This window comes from Canis lupus, chromosome 6 (genome assembly GCF_011100685.1).
Source record: "Canis lupus familiaris isolate Mischka breed German Shepherd chromosome 6, alternate assembly UU_Cfam_GSD_1.0, whole genome shotgun sequence".
Classification (NCBI taxonomy): Eukaryota; Metazoa; Chordata; class Mammalia; order Carnivora; family Canidae; genus Canis; species Canis lupus.
Genome location: NC_049227.1, coordinates 64,158,075 through 64,178,360, shown reverse-complemented (window position 1 = coordinate 64,178,360; position 20,286 = coordinate 64,158,075). Strand labels below are relative to the sequence as shown.

General features: G+C 34.0%; 1 protein-coding gene and 1 long non-coding RNA gene across 12 annotated transcripts in view; one reads left to right on the top strand and one right to left on the bottom strand.

Annotated features, from left to right (window-relative positions):
* LOC111096429 overlaps window positions 1–15,203 on the bottom strand; it is a 64,211-nt gene extending 49,008 nt beyond the window's left edge. Inside the window, exons 1-2 of one of the 2 annotated variants that reach the window (XR_005361348.1) lie at window positions 14,738–15,203; window positions 14,392–14,504 (exon numbers count right to left, since the gene is read on the bottom strand). This is a non-coding gene — a long non-coding RNA (uncharacterized LOC111096429). Of the gene's footprint in view, window positions 1–14,391 lie in introns of both variants that reach the window. The other variant, XR_005361347.1, reaches the window with a different exon arrangement.
* PRKACB (protein kinase cAMP-activated catalytic subunit beta) overlaps window positions 1–19,740 on the top strand; it is a 113,819-nt gene extending 94,079 nt beyond the window's left edge. For all 10 annotated transcript variants that reach the window (XM_038541568.1, XM_038541565.1, XM_038541573.1 and 7 more), the window contains 3 exons: window positions 1,588–1,710; window positions 10,598–10,762; window positions 16,481–19,740. In XM_038541568.1, the coding sequence (XP_038397496.1) occupies window positions 1,588–1,710; window positions 10,598–10,762; window positions 16,481–16,606 (414 nt within the window). In that variant the 3' untranslated portion in view covers window positions 16,607–19,740. The remainder of the gene's footprint in view (window positions 1–1,587; window positions 1,711–10,597; window positions 10,763–16,480) is intronic.
* Window positions 19,741–20,286: the final 546 nt, after the last annotated feature.

Genomic DNA, 20,286 nt, shown 5'->3' with positions numbered 1-20,286 from the left:
CACCAGGAGCCCGACGTGGGATTCGATCCCGGGTCTCCAGGATTGCGCCCTGGGCCAAAGGCAGGCGCCAGACCGCTGCGCCACCCAGGGATCCCCTGGATATTCTTATTTTTAAAATCATTACTAATTTAATAAGCATTAAATGATATTTCATTATTTTAAGTCTCATGTCTTTGGTTATTAGATCTTTTTAATGCTTTATAGACATTTGGTGGGTTTTGGTGTATGTCTGAATTATTAGTTCATGTCCTTGACCTATTTATCTATTGTAATTTAGTTTTTCTTACTGATTTAATTCTCTATACCTAGCATATTAAAAGTATCTGGCATAGTTTTTATAAACATTAACATAATCTGAAACATAGAAATCAAAGTTTAATAAAAGGATATGGCTCAACATCACATGCTTTCATTATAGTAAAAATATTGTAATGAGTGACATTACTAGTGAGTTGAATTCAAAGAATTAAAGCAAAATTGATGCCCATTTCTATTAGCAAATTAAAGTGCTATTCTTTTTATGCTAGTCTCCCTTTAAAAAAACATACAGGAAAAATATCTCTATATTATAGTATATTTTAGCTAATAATTTGAAAATTAAATGGTTTGTAAAACTAAAATTTTAACAAAAGTTTGGAGTGTGGGGAGTGGTGAAGGTAATTTAAGGGCAGACAAAAAGATCTGGCAAGAATGGCAAGAATCCAGTTTATTTCTCTTCATGATCAAGTTGGGTTTTTCCCCATAATCTTTTGTGCCAACTGACACTGATCATAGTTAATAACAAACTTTATAAAACATGTTATTATTTTATTTTATTATAAATAGTTCTTAATTTTAGCATGTTTAGTATAAAAAAAGAAAATTAACCTTAGAATTGTACATTTTGGTTTGCAGTGTACTTTGATTATTTCCTTTAATTAAGTCCTTAACAAAAACTCCATGAATTAGTAGTTTTTTCTGTATCTTTTAGAGATGAGGGGCAGGACAGTAGGATAGCTAAAGTAACTTAAATATTTACATTTATTAGGCTCCAAATTAAACTTGCAGCTTTCATGAAGATTCTGTGAAATGATGGGAATGCCCATAGTATAATCATCTCCTAACGCCAACAGTATAGAGTATTTCAACTCCACTGTTTACTGCGAAGTCCAGTATCTAACATTTTGTCTAAAAACCTTTGACTTTTCTAAGGATGGTCCAGAAAACTTGATTTATAAGGTTATGGGCCTAGAATGGACTTGAAAAGGTAATTTAGTAACTCCTTTTTCATTGTTAAGCAGCAACTAAATTATTCCAATTAATTAAGGGATATTTATTGTCTATAATATTCTTCATGATTTTACGAATAAGGTTTAATAGTATTTCCTAATATCCAATTCCAATATTTGGAAATTCTCCCCGTTGTTTAATTCAAATGTGATGTGATATATTTTGTTCATTTTTTATTCTATCCTAAATAGCTAGCTGCTCAACAACTGCTCTTTAACAAATTTCATATACTTGAAGATCATTTTGAAATCATCTATTACTTTATTCTCTTCTGAGTAGATTAAGTAATAATTGATATCTTCTGCTGGTTTATCTCAGGGCTACAATAAGGCAGTGGATTGGTGGGCATTAGGAGTGTTAATCTATGAAATGGCAGCTGGCTACCCCCCATTCTTTGCAGATCAACCAATTCAAATTTATGAAAAGATTGTTTCTGGAAAGGTAAGTAATACATTTTATTATTCCTCTTTCATTCATTATTTCTATAATGAAGCGTACGCCTTATAGATTGACACCATTGATGTCATCAGAATATTACCCTAAATTGGGAAAAATACAGAAATATCCGTAGTTGCTGCCTTTGTATTTAGCATTTAAGATAACAAAATAAATATTAAATCATTGAAGTTTCTTAAGAAAAAGCAGTTTTACAAATTAGCAAAAAAAAGCAATTTTGTTTTTTATTACTCTATGAAATATAGGAACATACCCCTAATTCTCAATTTTTCTTCAAATAAGTAAAAATTGCTAGTTATTTCATGTGGGTAACTCCTTGAAGAGAAGTTTTAGAGGCTATTTTTATATGCCTTTGTCTTCTCAGGAGAGACCTGTTCAAATTATGTTAAACATCACAAAATTGGAAGTAAATATAAAATAGACAAGCCTTTATAAGATGGAAATTCATAGAAATGATATAAACAATTTTTTATGTTGATTGTGATTTTAATTGCCATTGATCTTTAGCAAGTATGGAAAAAACCTTTTTTTGAGCATGAGTAGATTCACTATGTCATAGTATTTTACATCTTGTAATTACTCCACCAATTTCTTTTGCATTTATAATCCCTAATTTTGTTTCCAAAAGTATTTTGTTTAAAACAAACCATTCACTCCTGCCAAGCATATACCTCAGATCTTTTTTAAAAATACTACAGTCAATTTTCATAGAGGTGAGCCTGATTTCTTTCTACCACAGAAAAAAAAAAAAAAAAGAATAGGCTTTTAAAAATTCCAGAAAGACCTTTTATACATTTTTGATAGAATTTATAAGAAAGGGTGATTTTTTTTCCATTTTTCCATTTCCATTTTTCCATTTTTCCTGTTACTACATGTGGTATGCTGTATTTGTCTTTTTCTTTTCTCTAGATCACATAGCCCCATTTAGAATATGACCAGGAAATAGAGCATCAACCTTAACATAGCATTATCCTGAGATGTAATGTAGTTGACTTTTTCATATTTTGTGACCTTCTAATGCAGAAAATTGCCTAATCAACCTAAAGAATCTTGAAGGAGATAGGGGAAACGTCTCTGTTTCTTTGTATCTTAGCCAGATTCACACTCATGTGATTCATGAACTTAAAATTTATAATATCACCTATTCAGTAGCTTCCCTAAATGTTCCTGATATAGTCATTTATCTTTTTTACTAAGATCCAAATTTAAATCATGGATGCTACATAGCTGACTATAAGAACAAGATACTAATAGAACATAGAATCCACATATAAACACAGTATTGTTCCATTTCTCACAGCACATATGTAGTCTACAGGGGTCACAAGATTTTCAATTATATTTTACTTCTTTTTTATGGGGAAAGTTTTATTTTATGGAGGTATTCACAAATTAGGGGGCTCAGTAAAGAACTTATACTTCAATGTCAAAAATAAAAAATAAATACTTCTTACAAATAACTAAGCTAGGTGTTGAAAGATTTAAGCTAAGGAAGTGCAGAAAGGTAGAATGAGCAATTAAGTATCACTGCTGTCCTTGTCACATTTGTAGATCTCTAGGCCTCAGGTTTCTTACCCTTGTAATTGTTTTTACCCAGCAGAATATTAAAGTACCTGTAAAAGAACTTTTGAGATAAACAAAGATCAAGAAAAATTAGTAGACAAGCCAGGGATTTATTTTTTAAGAAGTTGAAAACTTATTATGTAAAATTTCAAGAGAGAGTAAGAACCAAAGATGATATGAAGAATGTTGAAAGAACTAAAATGCTTTAAAATCAGTGAGAGAAGCATACAGTAGTCAACCCTTATCAGTAGTTTCAGTGACCTTCAGTCAACTACAATCGAAAGCAGGTGATCCTCCTCCTGAGGTATCACCATCAGGTCATTAGTAGTCTTCCACTATGTCACAACACCTATTTTATTTTCTTCACTTCATGTCATCACTTAGGCACCGTATCATCTCACATTATCACAAGGAGGTGAGTAGCCTACAATAAGATGGTTTGAAAGAGGGACAGAGAGAAAGAGACCACCCAGGTAACTTTTATTACAGCAGCATATTGTTATAATTGTTCTTTATTTTTAATCTCTTACTGTCCCTAATTCATAAATTAAACTTTATCCTAGGTATGTATGTATGGGAAAAAACTGTATATATAGGGCTCAGCCAAGATTAAGGATGCAGAAATTATACTAATAGTTCCAAATAACTTAATTACAGATCATTACAAAGTTCCTGAATCTTTACTACATTGCATTTATTTATACTTAACTTTATAAAAGGAATAAAACTGTCTGACAAGGATGCCATCATAATTAAATTTTACTTCCTTAGAAAAACTGCTTTATATAAAATGAATGTATCTTCATTTGTATGAATTGACCTTTATTAGCCAATCATTCTACATTGTGTAAAAATTTTTTTAACTGCTTATGAATATGTTTTTATTTTATCTAACTTTAATAGAAAAATCCAATATTAACTTAATATTTAAATCTGCATATATTCTAAAATCCTGTTTAAATCTGAGTCACCTTAACAACACCTTAGCAACATAAAATTTTATATTTTTCTTTACTTAGAAATAGGATAGGATGTTTGGTGTACTATTGTTTTTAACTAAAGGTGCCAGATTATCTCTTCCTATATTAGGTATAAAGTTTTTCATCCCTTTTCCCCTTTGTTCCTAAAGTGGAACTCATGAAAAGCAGAATATTGCCATTAAGTGATCTCCAGGATCTGTTTTATATGAGCATAAAATCATATGCACCATTCCCAATAAAACCATCTGTTTCAACACTCAAATCCAAGCTAGAATGTATCTCTGCATTACAAAAGTATTATCTCTCGAGCTAGTAAATAAAAGCCAAACTGGAGACTAATATTTAAATTTTTTAATTATTCAAGTCATTAAAAATCAAATTTTGATCTTGCAAATCTTGTATTTATATTTAAAATCTTTAATGTCTGAGTGATATATCATTTAAAAATGTTTCAGTGAGAATTATTTTTTTCTAATTTTTTTAAAGTATGTTATTTTATACAACATTTTTATTGATTACATTTTTCTGTCCTGAAACTGTGTTATAAAGATTTTAGGTGTCAGTAACATCAAAATTAAAATGAAATATATTTAATGAAGTGATTAATTCACTGAAATACATATATTTGAAAATTAGATTCTTAAATACTTTCTGTATTACAATATTTTAATTCAGGTTGTTATTTTTAAATGCAGAGAAAGATGATCAATCAGCTTGTTAGATTCTCTCCTACACATATTTTGCCTTTAAAAAAGGAGGGGGTGGTATTTAAAATGTCAAATTATTCATGCAATATCAAGGTTCAGGTTTAGAAATGCATAGTTGACAGAAAAGTCTTATAATTTTTGCATTAAATTTGCCACATCCTAGCACTATATATATGCTGAGTTTCTGTATATAGTCTTTAAATTCCATACTTCAGTGCCATATACTCTGTGACAAGAATCAGTTATGGTTTCCACAGCAACTCTATCTGGTTGCACTACTCTTGGAAATATTAAAGTTAATATTGTGTTGAAAAGTGATACTTGCAAATAAGGCAGTCAAGTAACAGCTGTTGTAGAAACTATAACTTTAGAGTCCTTCACTTAGATAATTTTTAAAATTCTAAGCTTCATTATATATAAAGTAAATATTATTGCACTTTTAATGAACATCAAAAATGTACAAGAAGACACTATGCAAAATATAAAGTTGTAAACATATGTATATATAGAATGATCAAAGAGGTGGTTCATTTTTTCCTCAAGGGAAATTCACATTCACATGAAAGGTAATTGATTAGCAGTCAACTTTTTGTATCATGGGTCCCCAAAACCATTCCCAGGTTAGGTGATTCACTAGGAAGACTCACAGACTTCAGCAATGATACTCAAGAAGTGAATACCTTCTATTGTAATGAGTACCTTCATTTTAAGCTACCTTATAACAAAAATCAGCAGAGAAGGCTCATGGGGCAGTCTCTAGGGGATACTAGGCACAAGCTTTCAAGAGTCTTCTCCCAGTGGAGCTAGAGGGGATGAACTTAATTCTTCCAGCAACAAATTGTTGTCTACTAGGGAAGCTCATTAGAGACTCAGAGCCCAGGGATTTTACTGAGATCACATACACACTTTCTACCTAATGCATACACCTACATCCCAAACTCACAGAGCAAAATAGATGTTCAGCATAAGCCATGTGTTTGTACAATCTAAGTACAGTGAACCACTCGTATTAAGCTATGAATTTTCTACCACAGGACTGTCCTTGAGTAGTCTAAATATCTAGTGATAGATACGGCTGTCTTCAAAGTTCCTTCTTGGACTTAAAATTCAGCTTCAGATCCTTGAAATATTATTGTAACAGAAAGATTGAAAAATTAAAAATATAGAATTAGTGCCTTGCATCAGTCATAAAAATTACATAACTTCTTTTCATACCTGAGGGATGAAGTATACTTTCATCATTTTCTAGATGAGGTAAATGAGACTCAGAAAGGTGGAAGAGTTTGCCCTAAAGCATAGAGTATGTATGTGACTGGAGTTGGAATTAAACTCAGGTATTCTGGGATCCCTGGGTGGCGCAGTGGTTTAGCGCCTGCCTTTGGCCCAGGGCGCGATCCTGGAGACCCGGGATCGAATCCCACGTCAGGCTCCCGGTGCATGGAGCCTGCTTCTCCCTCTGCCTGTGTCTCTGCCTCTCTCTCTCTCTCTCTGTGACTATCATAAATAAATAAAAATTAAAAAAAAAAATTTAAACTCAGGTATTCTTTCTATGGAAGCGATAAGCTGGTAGAATTTTTGAGATGGTTAAGAATGTTCAGTTTCATTTAGTTTAACTCCTTTACCCCATATGTAGGTAAATCAAGATCTAATTGCCCAAAGATAAAAGGTAGTTTGTGGCAAACCAGAAACAGAATCTAATTCAGTGGTTCATTATTTGTTTCCTTGGCTTCAGTAACTCTTTACAATCTTAGTTTTATTCCTGCATTATTGATCTTCCCTTGTCAGCCTCCTTGCCTTGGTCCTCTTCTCTTCTCTGCACTTTCTCCATTGGTAGTTTCATCCATTTTCATGACTTTACATGCAAACTGACAATTTCCAAATTCACTTTTTCAGTCTATACCTGACTCTTGGGTTGCAAACTTTGTAGCCAACTTCCTACCTGACATCTCCATTCAGGTATCTAATAAATATCTTAAACTGTACCTGTTCCTCCCATTGCTCCTTCCATCTCAGTTGATGACAATACCATCTTTTACATTACTCAGTTCAAGACACCCTGAAGTCTTCACTCCATATCTAATGCATAGGAAAACCATTTTGGCCCTATTTTGTGAATATACACAGAATTCAGCTACTTCTTATCACCTTCACTGATACTGCTGTCTTCTTGAGTCACTTAAAAATGTTAAATTAGACCCTGTTACTTCTTCTAGAACCTTGCAATGATTCATTTTCTTTTTTTAATTTTTTAATTTTTTAAAAGAGTTTTGTTTTTTTATTCATGAGAGACACAGAGAGGCAGAGACCTAGGCAGAGGGAGGAGAAACAGGCTCCATGCAAGACCCAGGATCATGCCCTGAGCTAAAGGCAGACACTCAACCTAAACCACCCAGGCATCCCCCCCTCCCCATTTTTTTCAGAGTAAAAATCAAAGACCTTACAATGCAAGACTGTGAGGTATGATAGGGTGACATTTTTAAAGGATCACTCTTTTTGCTAAATTACTATCTATCATTTCTCTTCCTCACTAGAATGTAAACTCTGAAGGTAGGACTCTGTCTTATTTTGTATACTACTCTATCCCAAGCACAGAGTGGGTGTCATGAAGTGGACACTCACTGTCAGAGATACTGACTCATTGGTCTTCTGTGTATGTTTTAAATTATCACAGACTATTTTGATACACAGTATATGTCAAAAGCTCGTTCTGTATGTCTATACCTAACTGTAGAAATTGATTTATTCATAAGAATATATCATTAGGAAACTCAGAAGTAACTTGGTCCCTAAAGGTTATTAAAGAATCCTAAACAGGAAATACTAGAGGGAAAAGACCAAATAAACACTCTAGGAAGTATATACTGTGCAAACACCTCTTTCATGTTAAATAATGTCAGTTTCCAATAATCTTATCTCTCAGATCTAATGGCTTAATGGGTCTAGACTTTTTCTTTTCCATGTCTGGCTTTTTTTCAGCTTTCACATTGTTTGCCCAGTAATGGACTGGCAGAAAGATGTAGGAATCAGGAGGATTAAGTTATTTTCCCAAGAAAGAAACTGAGTTGGTAGTCTCACTGGAGCTTGGGCTCCTTATCTTAAAATGAAGGTTTGGACTAAATTAAACTAAAACCCCCTTTTTTCCAATATGATAGAATTCTAATTTCAATTTCTACAGCAGTTATAAATAATAATAGTAATACTCTTCTTAATATAATTTTGAAGTAAAAGTCATTCTTCCCATTATAGAAGCCTTTGGTGTTTCCAAGTTAATATACCATAAATAAAAGTAAAAGTCTTGCATCTGAAACATAATTGTATTTAAGTCAATTTCTGGTTTTTGCTAATTTCAGTTTGATGAATCAACATGGCTCTTTGGAAAGTCAAATCAACAAAGAAACTATGTTTCTGATTACATTTCAGAATAGTCATAGAAAAAATAACTTTCACCATGATTCTCATGATTTCTCCTTCAGTATACTCATAGGATCTGATAGATTCTTGTCACTAACGTGCTTATTAAGCAAGTGTGGGCTACCTATCAGAATCTCTGGGGAAGAAGAGGGTGTGGTGTGGAGGTGAGGAGGATAGGTCTATCATCTGGTAAGGTTTTCAAATGACTCTGATGTCTACCGTCACAACCCCCCGACTACAGCTCCCCATTTGAGAATTACTGTTGGAAAGATTACAAAGATAAACACACATATTAACTAATCCAACACCAACACCTTATCTGCATTCCAAAATAAAGAACTACTCTATTTAGGTGTATATATTCTTTAGGCATTAAACCGCACATTACCTGAATTCAAAAGATAATTTATATGTGGTACATTATTGTCTACTGTTCTGAACATGATGAAGGGGAAAATAACTGGCACATTACATTGAACAGTTCATGCAGACTCTATTCTAAACAAAGATAGCTCTATTTCAAATAAGTTACTTCTTTGGAATCTAAGCAAAGTTGGAATATAACCACTGTATAAATAAATCATGTTATTTTTAGACAATATGCCTTTTGAATACCACATATTCTCTAGTTTCTAGTCCAACTAGGATAAATGAGGAAGTGTGCATCAGTATTTTTAAGATGAAAATCTCAGTCGTTTGGAAATGTCCTGACAATAACTATTTTCAGGTTATTGAATCATAAAAACAGTACAGAATAATTAAGAGTGTATACTCTGAAGTCAGAGTACCTGGTTTGGAATTACAGCTCTATCACTTATTAGCTCTGTAATCTTAGGTGAATCACTTAATCTGTGTAAGTTTTGGTGGTATCACCTGTAAAATGGAAATCATAATCATGCTTACCTTAATGTTAAATTTTGGTTTTTATGAGCCAGTATGCATAAACTTCAGCACAGTGTCTAACTTCTAATAAGCCATTGTGTCGATAAAACTTTACTTTTACCAGTAAAAATTAAAAAGTGTAGCAATTCACATACTTTTTTAGGAATATAAACTCTCTTATAACCTGTGATAATATAGACTTTGCAAAAATGAGGATTTTAGTTGCTAATTTATATGCGTTGACCCCATATCTTTCAATTAGTCTTTGGTTGTTGGACACAAACATTAGTTTTCCTTTAATCTGATGAGGATTCTAGTTTATTTACATTCAAATTTTTTTCTAGCAGAAAAAAAAAAAAAACTTCTGCATAGAGTAGTGAATAGAGTTGCAAATAATGCTTCTCAAGCTTTCATGCCCATATGAATCAGTTGGAGATAAAACCTCAGAATTTCAAACACAATGCCCCCATCATTTGAACTAAGCCCGGGAATCACCATTTTTATGCCTCAGCTCTCCCAGTTGATTCTGATGAAAGTGGGTCCTAGAGAAGCATTTATTTACAGAATAGCCTAAGTAGTAGTCAGATTATAGTTATAAATCTGGCTTTGCTATGGACTCTAACTAGCTTTGCATGCTCATGATTTAACTTCTACTTTGACAATATGAGAATCCAAACATATTAACACCATGTTAAGCATTTTGAAAGTCAGAATAGAAGTTAAAGAGCTCTATACATTTGAAGACAGTGTAATCAAGAACAAAATTCATGAGCCTAGGAATCATGACTAGATTTTTAGTCCCAGCTCTGCCACTTTATAGTCTAATGATTGGGTAAGTTATACAATGCCTCTGAATCCTAGTTTTCTCCCATCTCTGGGGTATAGTTTATACCTTATTCACCAACTATGTCATAGCTCCTTGCTATATATCCAGCACTAGAGCAGTGTAGTACATAGTAGGTCTCTTTAACTAATTGTTAACTACATGAACTACATTATTTGAAATTATGTAATAAATTCTGGGAATAAAAACACAAAAGTGGCACAGTACCCTCCCCCCAGAAGCTCATGGTCTGGGGGAAACAGATATACACAAATATTATAGCATACCTAAATAAAGATCAACTGAGGTAATGTCATAACACACAATAGGAGTTTATAAGGTGATGGTGGCACTTGTAGAGAATCACATTAAGAATACAAGGTGCTCAGAAGTGAATCTGTTCACCGCTCAAATTAGCATTTTCTTCAGAGGTTTGTGCTCTGTTTGAAGTTGAGGCCATGATAACCATTGGAATGTATGTTTGGCCACCTGGTGTGTTGGTACAGGTCCGGTTCCCATCGCACTTCAGTTCAGATCTCAAGGACCTTCTAAGGAACCTGCTGCAGGTGGATTTGACAAAGCGGTTTGGAAACCTGAAGAATGGTGTGAGTGATATAAAAACTCACAAGTGGTTTGCCACAACAGATTGGATTGCTATTTACCAGAGGAAGGTGAGCCATTTCTTTAAAAGCTTTTAAAAATTGGTATTTAAATTCTATGTAATAGAGATATTTTCAACTTGATACATGATTTTATTTTATTTTTTTACCTTTGAATTAATCCTACACAGAACTTAAGGGACCTTTCCAGCCCCAACAAAAATGAGTTTTCTCCTTGATAAAAGAGAAAGCATATTCTGTTTTGACCATCAATCTGAAATGTTTTCAGTGTCAAATTTTTCCTACTCATGCCTCTGATTCTTCACAATATCATGGTAATTATACAGTAGACAATGTCACAAGGGTTTGCATTTTAAAACTAATGTGAAGCCACATTAGAAAGACAACATATAAACAAATATATTCTCCCACCCAGAATTTGCACAAGCTAATTTAATAACTTTAATAGCTAGATTCATAAGATTATTTTTCAGTCTTTTATCACTTCACCTTTGTAAAAATTGAGACATTTAAGAAAAGATTTTGCTGTGCTGAATTACCTTTATTTCTCTTTGCTTCTTAAATGCCCAGTTAAAGATAATTTGTATTTATAAAGTGTTTACATCTTGAATATTTAATTTTTTTCTATAAAACCAAAACTTCTAATATTTCAGAGACTTGCCATATTTAATGATGCTGTGCAGCCACATGAGTGAATTTCCTTAGGAAAAAAATGTAAATGCTGTAATTGAATATTAATAGCACAGTCTTCCTAGTTTTTATCTTTTAGAAAAGATTATAAAAACAAGGCATTAAAAGAATTTACTAATGCAGCAAAGAGCAACACAGTCTGAGTGCAGTAGTCTCTACATCTCATAAGACGGGTTCTGAAACTCCCTAGCCATTAAATCATGAAACAGCCCTTAGCATCATTACCTCAGCTGGATATGTTGTATAGCCAACAGCATCCCTTTAGTGCTTTTTGATCTAACTTCTTTTTGTTGTTGTTTCATAATTAGCCAATTATCCTCTCAGCATTTGTTGAATGAATAATCCTTATTTGGTCCCTTATTTGAAATTCCACCTTTACCAATGGTAAATTAATATACTTAAGTCTGTTTCTGAACTTTATTTTTATGAATTCCTTTTGTCTATTCTTGTACTATACACTACACCATTTTATATAACTTTATGGTATTTCATTTTTAAATTTTCAAAATATTTGTATATTTAATATGGAATTCTTAGAAAAGAATACAAAATTCCATTTTCTACAGTTTTGTTGTACAAAAATAAAATTTGCTATCTCAGCCATTTGTAAGTTCAGTGGTATTAAGTGCATTCATACTGTTGTGTCACCATCACCACCATCCATCTCCAGAACTCTTTGATCTTGCAAACTAAAACTCTGTACCCATTAAACAATATTATTGATCTTTCCAAATATTTATATTGTATTTGGGTTCTTAAATTGGGATAACGTATTAATTAGAAGAGAATCAAAATCTTGAAAATTCCTCATAATGAACATATTATATTTCTATATTTATTCAAATATTTTCTGTCATTCAGTAAAGTCTTAGCCCTGCGCAGTACAAGCCCAGTTTCTTTCTTAAAGAACCAAAATCTCTACTTCAGTATGAATGGGCCTTATGGAACCTAATTTAACATAATAATTAAAAATTCTTAAAAAAATAAGTTATTCTGGGCACCCCGGGTGGCTCAGCAGTTTAGCGCCGCCTTCAGCCCAGGGCGTGATCCTGGAGACCCAGGATCGAGTCCCACGTCGGGCTCCCTGCATGGAGCTTGCTTCTCCCTCTGCCTGTATCTCTGCCTCTTTCTCTGTCTCTCCTGAATAAATAAATAAAATCTTTTAAAAATAACAAAAAATAAAGTTATTCTTTAAATTTATATTTTGATTGCTGTTACAAATGTGTTTGCTTTCCCATTATAGAACATAAGAGGAAACATAAATTCTATGTTTGTGTTACAACTAGCCACCTTACTAAATTCTGTTGCTGATTTCCATATGTTTTTCAGTGATTTCCTTGCATTTTATTGATAAATAATTATAGTGGGCAGAGGTATCATTTACCTCATCCTTTTCAATATTTACATCTTTTATTTCCATTTTGCTCTATTGTATATGCTAGAATGTCTAAATAATATTTTTAAAGAATAGGGACTGTTCAGCTGTATTCTTCTGTTTTGAATGGGAATGCCTTTCATGTTTTAGCTTCAAATATGAAGTTAGCTATTTGTCTTGGATAAATATTCTTGGTCAAATTAAGAAAATAACCACAAAAAATATCAAAAAAAAAAAAAAAAAACCTTGATTCCTAGTACATTGTGCTTTATCTTCTTTGACATATTAGCATGATGAATTATATTAGAAATATCTTCACATTCCTGAACACCATTTAATCGTGGGGTATTACTGTAATACCTGGAAAATACTACTTAAAATATGCAAAATCAAATTGCTAAAATTTTATTTAGGGTTTTTGCCTCCATAGTCCTAACTTTTATTTACCTGCAGTTTTTGTTTTACCTGCAGTTTTTGTTTTTCTAGAGTTGAGATTATGTGGATTCATTAAATGAATGAATGAATTCATTAAAGGAGTTTGGAAATTTTCTATGTCTTTCTATTCTTTGGGAAACTTAAGGAAATAAGAATTAACTTCTACTTATTACTTAGAAATTTAACAAACTAATTTTTCTTTGGATATTGATCTCTAAGTTTTTATCTCTTCAGTCAATTCAGAAATTTTTCTTTCTTTTTTTTTTTTTTTAAAGATTTTATTTATTCATGAGAGAGAGAGAGAGAGTCAGAGACACAGGCAGAGGGAGAAGCAGGCTCCATACAGGGAGCCCGATGTGGGACTCGATGCCGGGAATCCAGAATCATGCCCTGGGCCGAAGGCAGGCGCTTAACCGCTGAGCCACCCAGGGATCCCCAAATTTTTATTTTCTTATAAAATCATCCATATCCCCCTGTAGTTGTGTGTTTACATTATCTTTATTGTTATTTTTGTGTTAATTAATGCTATATTTAGATACAGTTATTAGATTTGCTTGAGGTTTGTTCATTTTATTAATATCTTAAGACGATACATTTTAATCTTTTCATATTTAGATTTAGAAATAAAAATTTCTTCTACTCGCATTTATTAATCTACCTATATTATGTATTGTATTTTTACAATTATTTTTGTTTTAAGATTTTATTTATTAGGGGATCCTTGGGTGGCTCAGCGGTTTAGCACCTGCCTTTGGTCCCAGGGTGCGATCCTGGAGTCCTGGGATCGAGTCCCACATCGGGCTCCTGGCATGGAGCCTCCTTCTCCCTCCTCCTGTGTCTCTGCCTCTCTCTCTCTCTCTCTCTCTCTCTCTATCATAAATAAAAATAAATAAATGAATAATGAATAAATAAATAAGTAAATAAGACCTTTTTATTTTAAAAAATAAAAAGGTCTTATTTATTAGAGAGAGAGTGTGTGATAGAGCACAAGCAGGGAAGGGGGAGAGGGAGAAGTATTTCCCCTCAGAGCATGGAGCCTGACACTAGGATCAAGAACTGAGCCAAAGGCAGATGCTTAACTGACTGAGCCACCCAGCCACCCTACAATTATTCTTAAAGTGGGATAAAATTGAACTGCTATTGCTCAGAGTTCATGTACCTTTCAGAGGGCTTTACTTACCTTAGGTAGCAACAGCTTATTTGCCAAGAGGTAGCACTCTATAGCAAGCAGGTTGTAGTATTGGACAGATTGGTCAACAGTAAATCTTGACTATCAAATGCACTTGGAGATCCCTGGATAATTTACAAATAGAAATAATTCAGTACTTCAGTGTAGCCATTTGTTTTAACATTGTCTCAATTATAATTATGCACAGCAAGACAAAAATGATAGTTTGAATGGTTTTTATAGTCTTTGTTATTCTCTGACCAAGTGCCCACGAACAATGAAATAACCCAAGATATCTAGCAGAGACGCAGAACAAAAGAATGAGGCCTGGATAACTCATACTGAATAATCATTTTACATGTAGAGATGATCCCAATAGGTGTGATCCTAAATTGCTGCCTGGCTAGATGTGAGGCAACTCCCTGCATAGCTGATTCTTCTGCATGGTGCAGAACAGCAGTCCCCAGAGCATGCACGCAAGGCAACCAGCTGGCAAACAAAAAAGATGATATTAGACTTCCCATTCCTACTTTCTTTTTACCTTGTTCTTTTTAAATGTCTTGTTTGTGTATATATCTTATACTACCATAGTTAGTACACATATATTGGTGATATATATATACTCAGATATGCTTTACTAAAAGGCATATAAATAAAAAAAAACTTTGGAGATTACTGGTTTAGATATTAAAAAGAGCTCTCTATCGTAAGCCTGGGTGGCTCAGTTGGTTGAGCGTCTGACTCTTGGTTTCAGCTCAGGTTGTGATCTGAGAATCAAGCCCCATGTTGGGCTCTGCGGTCAGCATGGAGTCTGATTGAGATTATCTCCCTCTCCCTCTGCTTGTTCTCTCTCTCTCTCTCTCTTAAATAAACAAAATCTTAAAAAAAAAAAAAAAAAAGGAACTGATAAAGGAAAATCTGGAGTTCTGTAACCTGAAATGCCAGCCATTTTAATGCCAATAGTTAATTATCCTAGAAATCTCTTAAGTATTGTACCTTTCCTTGAATAAAAATGTTGAGATTAATAGCAAATCTACTGTTTGCTGCTTTTTCTAATGCTGTTATCATTTAGAGACCTAAAGGTATTCAAAGATGCTACCATATAGTCATAGTGGGAATTTATTTTCCTTAGTGCTTAGAAACTCCCAGGCATTCACTTTTCTTGTTATTCCAATATGTGTGTTTTCTGCCCCCCACACCACCATACAATAACAGTATCTACCTGGAGATAGCACCAGACCCCACAGGTTGAGGGCTCTGTCCTATAAAAGTACCCCACAACCACTTTTTTTTAAACATTTACTTACTTGAGAGAGCGTGATTTGTTAGAGAGTGAGCAAGCAAGCGAGCTAGCACAACCTGGGGGAAGTGCAGAGGGAGAAGAAGGCTCTCTGCTGAGCAGGGAACCAGTGTGGGGCTCGATCCCAGGACTCCAGGATCATGACCTGAGCCAAAGGCAGACACTTAACCAACTGATCCCCCCAAGGCACCCATGCCCACCACCACTTCAGACATTAATCACAAGTCTGGTCACCTGTGCTTCTAAGAGGCTGTAGATCAGAGGTTCCCACAAACCCCTCCTAGGTTTTAATTACTTTGCTACATCGGCTCACAGAACTTAGAAACTTTACTTACTATTACCAGCTTATTATGAAAGAATGTAATTCAGGAACAGCCAGGTCGAAGAGACACATAGTTTGTGCATGTGGAAGGGGGCTCAAAGCTTCCTGCTCTCTTCAAGCACATCACTCTCCCCAAATCCCCACTTATTCACCAACCTGGAAGCGCTTTGAACTCCATCCTTTTGAAGTTTTATGGCTCATTATGTAGGCATGATGGTTTCAATCACTGGCCATTGGCAACTGAACTCAGTCTCTAGCCCCTCTCCCCTCCTGGAGCTGGGGGGTAAACTTTGTTTTGAATATATAACCAGCGCCTTCCTTAGGCAAGCTAGGGGCTCTCCGCAAGTCCCCTCATTAACATAACACTTAGGAAACCCACAAGTTGAAAGAGCGCTATGCTGGGGACTAAGACCGAGACCAAATCTATTTTTGCTATTGTAATTCATAATATCACACTTATTTTTCCTTCTCAATTACAGGTGGAAGCACCATTCATACCAAAGTTCAGAGGCTCTGGAGATACCAGCAACTTTGATGACTATGAAGAAGAAGATATCCGCGTCTCTATAACAGAAAAATGTGCAAAAGAATTTTGTGAATTCTAAAGCTGAGCGACAAGATGACATCAGAGCTCACACTCAGTTTTTGCGCTCCGTTGAGAGATACGGTGGGGCTGAGACCATCCTTGTTGAAGCAGTTACCTAGTTCTGTCATTCCAGCGACTGAGTGAGGTCTTTATTGCCATCCGTGTGTGCGCTCTGCATCTACCTGTGTAACAAGGCACCGCTAAGCAAAGCATTGTCTGTGCCATAACACACACCTAGACACCTTTCTGCTTCCCTTTGGTTTGTCTTTCTCCCCTCCTACATCCATTTCTTCCTTTTTCATTTTCATTGGTTTTTCTCCATACAGTGCTCCATTTTATTTTGTTGGCGTTTCAGATGGGCAGTGTTACGGCTCTGTGATATTTGAAAGGAAGGATAAGTGTTGCCTTTGGTAGTTCTTGCCATTCTTTTTGTTGTTCAATGGCTTAAGGATATACTTCCAATAATTATTTTTACTTTGAGTAGCTCAGACTCCGTTTTGCCAAAACTTCTGACACTTTTGGAAGATAGAATGTCTTATCAACAAGGCAATTTATACAAAACAAATAATTGTTTGTAGAATTCACTGTTTTGGCAGAACATTTGGATAGACTAACATGGAGTAGCTAGACCCAGCAGTTTGGATTCCTAGAGATCAGATGCTCTATTTCCCCCCACCACCTTTTGTATCATCTTCCCCTTGAGTAATTAAGTGACCACCTGTGCAGTGTGACAGATGTGTCTCACTCACAGGAAAAACTAATGCTATATGGATCATCACTTGGTACCAGCATTTCTGTAGGTATTAGAGCTCTAAGATTTCTAAACCTTCACTCCTCCATAAGGGTTTTAGCCAGTATTTTAACAGAATGTGACTGATAAAGAAAGGGACAATTTTTTAAGTTTCTCAAATAGTCCTCATTGTAAACTTTTTAAAGGAAAAGAAATGAACTATGAAGAACATTAATGCAGACAAATACTTTACTGAGTCAAACAAATGGCTTGTTACTTGTAAACAGTATGGAGACGCTCTTATTTATAGGAGGTTTTTGTTTGTTTTGCTTTGTTTTGTCACAGTGAAGAACAAAAGGAATTGTTGCCAGGTTATTCTGGTGTACTATATTTGTCAGCCTGAGGTGGAGGCCCTTTTGAAGCTTCGGCTTTCATCCTATGCCTCCTCAGTAAGGAAAAGGGACAAAGTTTTTAAAACTGCCACAATTGTATTTTAATTTTGAGGTGTGACATTTTTAGACATGTCAGAATTCCGAGCCTCTTTTCTCTCAGTAAATAAAATGTATGATCATGCAGATACAATTTTAGTATTTGGGTTTAATTTTTTTTTTATAATTCTTTGCCAACAACTTCGCTGTCATTTGGAAATTTCAAGCACTTTTGCACATTTAGTTCAATGTTCGTTGAGAATCCATGGCTTAACTCAGTTTTTTAAATATTTTTTTCTTTGCTTTTAAGGTTTTCCCATCTTGTTTTTTCTCCATGTGTCAGTGACCTATCTTAAAACACACCAAAAGAGTCGAAAATAAACTGTGTTCATTTTTTATGATCAATTTACATGCACATAAGTTGTTTTTAATCAAACCAATCTTAATGTACATAAACCTTCTATTTGCTTCATTATTGGTGCAGGTCACTGACTCTACTTCTTTTCCTCTGTACCACACCCTTGTAAAACCTTTGAAGACATTGAAAAAAGAAGCCTGTCTGGGATGTTCCCTGCATCAATCTGTATATCTTTTGGTTGTCAAGTGTTTCTGCATGGTTATGTCATTTAAAAGCTGATGATGATTTCAGTTGGTCCACCTATATTTAAGATGTGCAAGAAAAATATGAAATACTTTGCTGTATCAAGTTTTATGTGACAAAAATATATCGTCATGTTAATAAATTTAAAATATCATTTGTATAAAATATTTTAATTAGTTTTTGGCTCAAGAACATGCTGATCATTGTATTCTATATGTATGCTACAGATTCTATGGTAGCTTTATTGTATATTATTGTAAAATTATTTTAATAAATCATGGGGATGACAATTTGATTACATTTTAGTTTTCAGCAATTAAAAAGATTTCTGTAAGTTCTAAAAAAAATGTCTTCAGTAAAATTACTGCTGCCCTGTACAACTTGCTGTAGAATCTGCCTAGATAGATGACCTGAAGGAGTACTTTGGTTTTGAGGGCTATTTCTCCATTTAAAGGACATGAGTAAGCTTTCAGATATGTCAAGGGAGTCTATTTCCAACCAATCAAGTACACTGAATTAGAGTATATTAAAGTTATATAAAACTCGCAGTTTCAGCCACAATTTAGCCAAGAACAAGATAAAAACTTGAATAACAAATAAGTGGAATGAATCAGTGTTTAACCTCAGATTACATTATTTGAAACAGAAGAAATTACATTTTTCCTCAGTAAATAATAAGGAGATGGCATTGCAGAGGAAGGACCCCCTGATTCAAGGTCAAGATGTCTGGGTCTTGGGCTGTTCTGTCACAGTCAGCATGACCTTGGCCTCAGCTCTACAAAATGAGTTCCATTAGGCAGTTTTTTAAGGTCTTTTCTAATTTTCACATGTCATGACAAGATTCTTTTTGACAGTTTGAAGGGATAATGTGCTTTGAAGTGAGTTTTGGTAAGGTGATATTTTTGGGCATCTTTCTTCTTATCTCTTACAGTGTTCTTACAATTTTTTGAATATCATGAGGACCTCATGTCTGTTTTGATTCCTTCCTCCTTCACTGATGCTAAATAATCCAATTGATATCAAACTGTCAACCTACCAAAAAAGATATTGTGGCTTGTGGGTATTGCTGTCTTGTTTTTGATATGTTCTTGTATTGACTGCCCATTGGCCTGAAAATACTCATCATAAGCCTAAAAAAAAAAAATCATTTTTCTTTCCCACCAACTGTTTTATCTGCTTGTTGTAAGAATCAAATGAAATAATGTATGTGAAAGCACCTTGTAAACTGTAACCTATCAATGTAAAATGTTAAGGTGTGTTGTTATTTCATTAATTACTTCTTCTTTGTTTAGAATGGAATTTCCTATGCACTACTGTAGCTAGGAAATGCTGAAAACAACTGTGTTTTTTAATTAATCATAACAGCAAAATTAAAGTATCTTCAAAGGATAAAAGTGTATTGAGTCTTGTATTCTATTTGGTGCCCTCATCTCCTGATTTCTTTTTTGTGGATACTACAGATGCTTACAGATTCCAGTTTTTATGTATTTGGGTTGGTCTTTAATAGTGGGAACAGAGTAATAGGGGAGAAACATCCACCAATCAAGTCCAACCAGATGTATATTAAGAAACTACTAGATTCCATAATTTCTAAAAAGCGTTTCTACTTCTTTCTCATGCTATTAGTCCAAATAACTCTTAACAGAATGTTAAAAATATTCATATTTAAATGATTGACACTGCAGGAGACCTCATCCTTATATTGGAACAATAAACTATGAACTTTACTGTCTTTTTTCAGAAGTGTTGTTGAGTTCACAGTACCTCTTCTGATTTCAGCCAGGTTGATTAGTGTGTGTTTCTATAGTCATCCTTGACCTCAAGAAATAATGTTTTAGCTAGTTATTTTAACAGGTTACCATTTCCTATTGTTACTGCAAATATTCATAAATATTGATATACTTTATAACACCTTGTTTACTATTTTTATACCAGTGCTT